General features: G+C 38.6%; 1 protein-coding gene across 1 annotated transcript; it reads right to left on the minus strand.

Annotated features, from left to right (window-relative positions):
• Positions 1 to 921: 921 nt before the first annotated feature.
• Positions 922 to 8466, minus strand: nrsn1 (neurensin 1). The gene is made up of 6 exons (XM_035671618.1): positions 8384 to 8466; positions 4875 to 4994; positions 4542 to 4634; positions 4278 to 4396; positions 3682 to 3866; positions 922 to 3534 (listed from the first exon to the last, which is right to left on the minus strand). The coding sequence occupies exons 2-6, from the start codon at positions 4971 to 4973 to the stop codon at positions 3431 to 3433; spliced, it is 600 nt and encodes a 199-aa protein (XP_035527511.1). The 5' UTR covers positions 4974 to 4994; positions 8384 to 8466; the 3' UTR covers positions 922 to 3430.
• Between the last annotated feature and the right edge of the window lie 242 nt (positions 8467 to 8708).

Raw genomic sequence — 8708 nt, forward strand, 5'->3', positions numbered from 1 at the left:
GATCTAATTCGGTGTCTATGTTGGCCTCAGCACTCTTTCATCCCTGCAGCTGTTCAAATTGGGATTCATGCAGTCAATGTGTTTGTGAGTCACCATCCCACGAGAGAGGAAGAACATAGGTGAGAGAGAGAGAGGGTGAGGTAGAAGGAGAGAGCAAAGAGCAAGACACACAGAGGAAGGCAGAGGAGGCGGGGGCGGGGATGTGCGTGTGAGTCATACGGTCTGACTGGTCGAGGTGATGATCCTCAAGGTGCTATTTCTGGAGTTACCATCAATTCTGTGTTATCTCCTCCACTGGCCCCTTTAAGAGTGTGTGTGTGTGTGTGTGCGCGTGTGTGTGTTAATAAGGCTCTGGATAGCAATGACACCTTTCTGCACTTCCCCTAGCTAAATGACTGTGTCGCTTGATTACGGTAAGAGCTTCTACTAATTAAGGCATAGTATGTTTGAACACCAATGACAGTCTTAATGAAAACCAAATCCTATGATGACTCTTTTCTATGTTTTTCTCCATGAAGTGAAGGGGGTACACTTAATCTTTAACAAAAAAGATGTTGCCTAAACATGTACAGTATACTGAACGCTGTATCACTAGTACTTAAAATTTTAGGAGGATACAAAGTGAAGACAAAGTTGACAAAGCAGAAGTGCAAACTAAAAAAAATATTTAGTATAAAAACAATAATTTGGCCCATTTTGGAAGGCCTAATAGCTCATGTGATTACTTTTATTTCTGTTGCCTGTATTGTTAGGTGTGTTATTAGTCAAAGTATATGATATGTATACAATATATGATGTGTATACAAATTCAGTGGTGATGGGGAGATACATTTTCTGTTCATTTCTATTCATAGTTCATTTATAGAGTGTGTTTTTAATAAAAAAAGATAAATACAATCTTCACACATTTTGAGCGGTGGATATTTCAATTTTATTGTGTTCTTTGAAAAATAGACATACTGTATAGACATTGATATATATTTGTTCTTTATCCAATCCAACCTCCAGTACCTACAGTATATATCTTTTTATTTACTGGGAGAATCCACTGTTACATCAGGACACACTTAAACTGGGAGACCATTTTTTTCATGGTCAGATTAAAAGCAGAAAAAAGTATCCATTGTGAATGTGGTATTGTAATGTAGAACTCAACTTTGGTCAATGTAAGGATGAAAATAAACACAATTTACAGCATGGAACTACAAGTCGGCACATTTTTTGACCACTAAATGATGCTCCGACCACACAGGAGGGTTTGTTTATAACACGTTGTCTTTTTCTTTTTGTACTGTGGGTTTGTGAGTAAGTTTCTTGTAAATGTCTTAATTGTTAACAGATTGTTCATTGTAGTTATAGCTACATGTTGTATCTAAGACCAAATGTTTTTAAATGACATCACAGGATTTTTCTACGTAAAAGTAGAAAGACAGAAAAGTGGAGGTTGTAGAAATAATAATTAAAAGGTCAACTTACATGAACATAGAGTAAGTAGCCAGTGTAGAAGTTTGTTATTTTATACAGTAAGTATCTGGCATTGTTGCTGCATGTATCTGAAGAGGGGAAATTTTCTCGAAGGACCTGCAGCATTGATGCACAGTAGGAGGCATGTAGCTTGATGGCACTTGGATTGTGACTACCACCATTGTTCTAACCAAGTACGGTAATAAACTTACAGTATAAGTTGTATCTGTGTGCAATGAATTCAAAAGATAAACAACAAACAGAACAATTTAAAATGGTGTGGTCACAATATTCAAAAACATATTTAGAATAAATATAGACAAAAAAGTTTTAAAAAGCAGCAAAACATGACCATTAACAGCTTTGTTGTGCTTCTAAGTTGAAGTTACAGTGTGTGACTGCCAAGCTTATATATAACAGATTTTTTAAAACAAAAAACCTTTTGATGTAACATTTTTTTTTTTGACATCAAGTATACTGTAATATGTAAGTGAATATGCAACCGGTTAATAAAAAGCTTTGATGCTGATTTTAACAGTATTACATACTGAATACTGTATCCTAGGTATTTTGAAATGTGTGTCTTACCACAGGAAGGCAGTTATTGTATCTAAATCGTCTGCGGGTTCCAGACAGACCGAAAACAATGAGCACTGTCGAACAAGATGTCGCACATTGGAGAGCTGAATGTACTCTCTTCATCCGCCTGTTACGTAACACATCTGTTGTTGTTGTCTCTCTTCATTTTAACGTGCAGCACCTGCTCATCTTTTTACCGACTCGTGACTCATAGCTGACAACAATTTCATTCAAAATGTTGCAAAAATGTGTATGCTTGGATGGATGGGTGTGTGTCTAGAGAGGGAGAAAAGTAAGAACATGGGTAAAGTAAAAAAGAAAAAATATTTTCATATGAGATACAAGGCAAGATGAATGCCTTATTTGTATTATCTGAGAAGTAATCTGTAAAATGTTTTTTTCTTTTTTAAGTGACAGACTATGTAGTTCTGCATGTTCTGTCTGCTTCATTGTACTTTCATCAGCCTGTCTGGTCTCGCCTATCGATCCTGTCTGAAGATTCACTGAAAAAGACAAGGTCAGAGGCCTAACAGGGCAGAAGAAAATGCCAAATGTGAAATCTACCCTTAAGGTCTGTTCTAATATGTGTTTATCTCTAATCTGTTCTGACGATGTGTGAACTAAAAGCAGATAACCTGTTAAGACTTTTCTTGATTTCTTGTTGTACGGAAACAGGATTTAAAAGAAGTATTTATAAGCTAATAATAATAATGTGTTCATATTGTGCGGTTTTGATCAACAGCTCTTACCGTGAGTGTTGTAATGAATTTGCGCTGCACATACATATACACACAAAGTATTCTGAACATAGACACACTCCTCTGATGTCCTTTTAGACACAAGGCAGAGATAATGGTTGTTGAGTTCACTACCTCTTTTGATCATTTCTGTGTATGGGGGCCAATCACCACTTCAAACATTGCATCTGCTGCTCTGCACCCTCTAGCAGCAACACCAACCCCTTTTACAAAATGTGAATCCTCTGGACAGAGAGATACTCAGTGGAATCTATGATGTTGTTGTTCAGTGGCTGAGTTCTATTGATTTGTTTTGTGGTTTGTTTTCTGGGTAGGGCTCCAAGTCCTGCATGTGCTTTGTGAGATTACTATGAATTTCATACAACTGACGTTCAAACAGCAGATTTAAACTTCGCTCAGCCATATTAACTCTGCGCCCATATAACCTTAAAATCAAGCTTTAATGTCAAACACAGCTAATAAAGATGAAGAGCCAATACTATCAGTCATGTAAGCTGACCTTTCAAAAGAGAAAATGCACACATAGAGCGACATACACACACGTGTTCGCACTCACGCGCAGTCTGCACACCGATCAGTCATTACACACACGTGCACTTCTTCACTTTATGCCTTCATCTGGACTTCTGTCAGGTCTCTGATTTTGTGGTCGTTGGCTGGATATTCTGGACTTTGGAAAGTGTGACTGGCACCTTTCCCTCTCCGGGGGTCGGTGCTCTCATTATGGGGGTACCTGTGATAAAAGCAGTCCTGCTAGGTGGGATATTCATGCAAAAAAAGTATAACAGTAACCTATTCCCCTTACTCCCATTTACTCACTGGCAGTGTAACCTTTATCCCACTATGTGTCATAATAAGACAGTAGAGAGTGAAACCTTACCAACTGCGTGCAGATCGGCCAACCTCTCCTTAAACTTCTGCTGCAGATACAGTTCTTCTTTGGAGTAGCTTTTGGCAAAGGCAGACAGCAGGAGACCTACAGCCATGGCGGTGCCTCCCACACAGAACAGCACAGCACCCGTCAGCTTACAGACATCCAGTGCGCGGTTGAAACTGACAGCATGGCTGTTCAATAAAAAGACATTTAGTTCAGAGCATTATTCAGAAGTAAAGCAATATGTGTGCAACCAGTTCACAGTTGTGAAACTGGAAAAAGTCTGGGGCTAGAAATTTCACCTTTTAACCTTTGTTTTACAACTATTTTCAAATTGGAACTAAAATAAACGACGGGTAAAAGATGAGAATTTTGATCTCTGTTAATTTATTGCAATTTTTTTCTTAGGCTGAAATACCAGCTGTCCAGTGGGGGCGTATCAAAGACTTTTTGCATTCCATTAAAACAATGTGTTCTCCATTTTGATCATCCGTTGGAAGAATGTACCGTGCAGATTACAACTAAATATACAGAATATCTGTGTAAGAATATTAAAGATTACATCCACTCCCTCCCATTAATATATTGTATTGTTCCTGTACCTGTCAACAAAAAGGAGATCATCCTCGCCAAATGCTTCAATCCTGGCTGGAGTGGCATAACCCACCAAAACAACGATGAGGCCTGCAAACAAGATCAGGGTGCCAAACGCGAGACAGACCTGGTGGGGGGAAAAAGAAGTAGCAGGATAAAAAAAGAGTCTGTTATGTTCTCTATAGTCTTGTTGTAATTACAGATTGCTTGCAGTACGACATGATTGTCCAAATAACGGCAGGTGAGATGTGGTTTTGTTTGTTTCACCTCACCTTCCAGAGTAAAGAGCTCCACCTGCTAGGCGATCTCTGAATCTGAAAATCTTCATCACGTTCCCAGATAGAAGCTGTGCACTCCTCATAAAACTGAATGAGAGATCAGAGAAATGTTTTTTTTTCACCTTCCAAATATAAAAAATGAAATTTCTAAAAGCAAAACCTGTTAACGTTAAAAAAAAAAAAAAAAACGTAGAACAATATGAAACTGTCAAGAAAAGCTTTTTGAGATGTAAGAGAATGGTTGATATTTGCAGAGGGGTGCCCTATACTCATCTCTCTCTTCTGTATGTGTGTACATATGTGTGTGCATGTGTGTGTGCGTTGTACCTGGTGTAGGTAGGAGCGGACTCCATACTGCTGACAGTTCCCGCTGGCTTGAGCTTGCTCAGCATACTCTGACCCACAGATCTCCGAACAAGAAGTCATCCTTCACATCTGTCTACCTGCCTGAGGACACACACACACACACACACACACATGCATGAATGCCTGACTACACACACTTGCTTGAAGGAACCACCCACACGATTTGTGGACAAACTCTTCCCATGCATAAACATGTACACACATGTATTCAGTACATGTATTTATTCATCCACACAAGCATATACTCTCACACACACAGCACCAGAAAGTTATGTAACATTGTAATTGAAGCATGGGTGCCTCAGTACATTGAGATTGAGATTAATGATGCATTCTCCTTGTCTGCTGTTATGAAATAAGCCATGAAACATTACATTGGCCCTCCTTGTTAGATTTAATATTGTGTCGGCTGAATACAGGGAGTGCCGAGATGCAGAGTTAACCTCCTTTTCTTTTCATATTGTGCTTCCAAGACAGATAATGTATCAGGTTTGCCATTCACATAACAAATATGCCAACAAAAATAACAATTAATGGTTTTCCAAATAAAGAAGTACTGTGTATATCACAAGTTATACGTGCTATCAAATTTTAATGTGAGAGGTTTGGAACGATTTTTTTTTAATGGATCAATAATGTGCAGTAGGAAGTCATTTGCCCAAAGTCATGTGGTTTTACATAAAGGTCATTCAAGTAATGTAACTAGCTATTTTGTCACAGCTGAATGTACACTGTCATGTGTTATATTGGTTACCACTTTCTTTGTTTTGTTGCTATCCTGGTAAAAAAAAGAGACAATAAAACATCTATCTAGGAAATGTTATTTTACACACACACACACCTGCAATTCCCTCAGTATCCATTTGAGATCCAGAGACATTTCACAGCTCACTGCCTCTATTGAAACACATATAACTATTTTTCAAGTTTTTGTCAGCTAGCACTAAATCTCAACTGGTGTTTCTGTTGCACCACAACAGAAATACACTTTGGGAACAGAGGTGGGAATAAAACATTGATCTCAGTGTTGGCCATGTTTATTGTATATGCCAAAATAAGTAAAACGTGAAGACACACATCCAAGTAACACATTAGTTTTCAGCATGTTATGATTCCAAAGCAGCATCCTGTGCTCTTATGACACATGTGACAAACTGATAAATCAACTGCTGTAAACAAAGAAACACTATTTGTAGCTCATGTGATTCATCGGATTAAATCTAAAAAAACAAAGCAAGTGGCTTAGTAGGCTTAGTAGGCATCAGGAGGGGTATGTACATCAACTAGATCTATTGGGCAATGCAATGTAAAATAAAGTAGCAGTGATAACAAACCTCTGGAGGAAAAAGCATGAATGATATCCCTGAATTCTTGTTGACTTATTAAATACTGTAGGGAATCAATCTGAGCTCAGGGTGCTATATATGCAATGGTATGCAGGTGAGAATAAGTTAAACCTACAATTGCCAACAATTTATGGATGCAAGTCTTACAGTAAAAATGCCACATGACCGTTTCTAGTGTTACATGGGACGAAAGGGGCCTAAAAACAAAAGAATCACATTTAACCTCCAGCCTGTGTTGCCATCAGTGTCATTACACAACGTTGTGTGTTTAGTCTGTGGATGAAATGTGTTACTTTTAAGGCCTTAGTATTAACTAATCCATAAAGGACATCACTAGTGTCTTGCTCACGTTTCCTCATCATTTACAGCTGACATTACACATTTACATTATGTCTCTTGATGCAGCTAGTCAAGTGAATTTTGTTTATACAGCCCAAAATCACAAATTGGCCCCAAAAAAATGTAAAATATGTAAAGCCTACAACACCCTCTATCCTTAGACCCTTGATTTAGGATTGACCTGTTTCATTGGTTTGATTAAATGAACAATCTGTCTTTTTTATCTGAAAATCCTTATACAGTAAATGTTTGGATAACACAGTTGATAAGATGTTGGTGAGAGAGTGTCTAGTGTCTATAAATTGCCAATCATGAATTCACACTGTATATGTAAAATGTCAGGGTTTCAGTCAGATAGCATAATATGAGTGCAGTGAGTGAAATGCTACATTAGGATGAGGCACACTGTTCCCTGGAACCTCGTGTTAATCATATTACTGCCTAATTTGTACCTGATGAGAACTCTCATGAACATCTGCCTCTGCCCAGATGCTGTGAAGCCTCTATGTACCCGTATCTGCATACATTCAGCAAAGTTTAAATATCCATCGTCCATCAAACTAAGTGAAAATGAAAAAGGTGAAATGTGCTAATACGAGAGATTGCAAAGTATGAACTGCAATTACTTTCCAATTTATAGAGACTCCATTTTATTTATTTATTTTTATCAATTTCTTTTCCATTCAAACCCTAAACTTGAATTTATGTTAGGATTTGTTTTTTTAAAAAAACTGGCCAATTGTCCTTGATCATATTTGAATTTACAAGTAAATGTTTTTGAAACAACATAAAATTACCTTCAGTGCCCTTGACCTCATGTGGTCCTGGACACAGATACAGACGTACAGTAAATGTCCAAAACTGACTTATAGATAGGTTATTATAGACTGATTAAGATAACTACAACCATATACAACAACACTATCAAAACGAACTGTTAAAATGGTCAAACACTAAATTCAGATGAGCTACCAGCTCGCAGATGACTCCCATAAGGTCATTCAGATTCTCATCCGCCTGCATCCTCTCCTGTTTTGACATGTTTCCTCACCCACAACACCAAACCGCAACCTATCTGGACCTAGATCAAAGTAGGGTTCTGAAAAATAAAACACAATACATCAAAAACAATCATCAAAATGGAGATTTAAATGGCGGAGTAACGATGTAGTAACCCTGCCTCCAGCGTGTCCTTTCAACCGTTGAACCGGGAGCGCCATTATTCCCATCCAGCCCCCAGCACCCAGCACCCAGCAGGAAAACATACACACGTCATATGTGACGTCAGTCTGAAAACAGACCTCATCCGCCCCCCCCCCAGCAGACACAAATAGACACACACGCTTTTCAACTTACAAAGTCGAGCTGCATCAAAGCTTTTGGACTAAATCACGTCGTCTGACGCCTTCAACACCTGAACAACGTAATCTCTGAAAAATGACATCCGCTGGTACAAGCTCAGGGTGGAAGTTTTATTCCATATGATACAGATAGCAACGCCCGAAACGCTCATAAATGAACATACAGACACTGGCGACTCAACATTCACACCGACGACTTAAGTGAAAGGTGACATAAAGTTTAAAAGAACATTTTCTTCCCCCCACACGAACGCTACTTCCAGATGTGCGAGATGATGATGATGATGATGTGCGCGGATGACACCGTTGAAGGCATCTATGCAGGAAATCTGATTTCCCTACATGTTGTGTACAAAATCAACAATTCAGCTGAGCTTCCATACTTCCAGAAATATGCCTGAAAATCATTAAAATAGCCATTTACCTGTCATTACCAGCTCGGAGAGTGATCACTCGCTGCTCTTCCCTCAGCCGGGTCCCATCACTCTACGGTCACCTCTTTCTCTCTCTCTCTCTTTCCGCCGATGATTCAGATTCTACTGCGCAGGCGTCACATACATGACAAAATATGATTCAGTGGCGGATATAAATAACCAAGCAGGAGGCCTGCTGAACAGAAAGACATCCATTCAAGATTGAACATTCATGCCTGGATGGATTCATGAATGAATGAATGAATTAATACATGTATCTATGTATTTGTGTATGTATGTATAGACTGATACTGAGACAGACAGATAGATAGATAG

Source organism: Morone saxatilis, unplaced genomic scaffold (assembly GCF_004916995.1).
Source record: "Morone saxatilis isolate NCDOM2014 unplaced genomic scaffold, NCSU_SB_2.0 Contig24, whole genome shotgun sequence".
Lineage (NCBI taxonomy): Eukaryota > Metazoa > Chordata > Actinopteri > Moronidae > Morone > Morone saxatilis.

What these genes read in the sequence shown, in the direction of transcription:
- nrsn1 (XM_035671618.1), bottom strand. Translation starts at nt 4,973, where the DNA reads ATGACTTCTTGTTCGGAGATCTGTGGGTCAGAGTATGCTGAGCAAGCT. An exon ending in GATCTCCTTTTTGTTGACAG is followed by an intron (nt 3,867 to 4,277) that starts GTACAGGAACAA and finishes TTTATTGAACAG; the next exon opens with CCATGCTGTCAGTTTCAACC. An exon ending in GGCCGATCTGCACGCAGTTG is followed by an intron (nt 3,535 to 3,681) that starts GTAAGGTTTCAC and finishes CTTTTATCACAG; the next exon opens with GTACCCCCATAATGAGAGCA.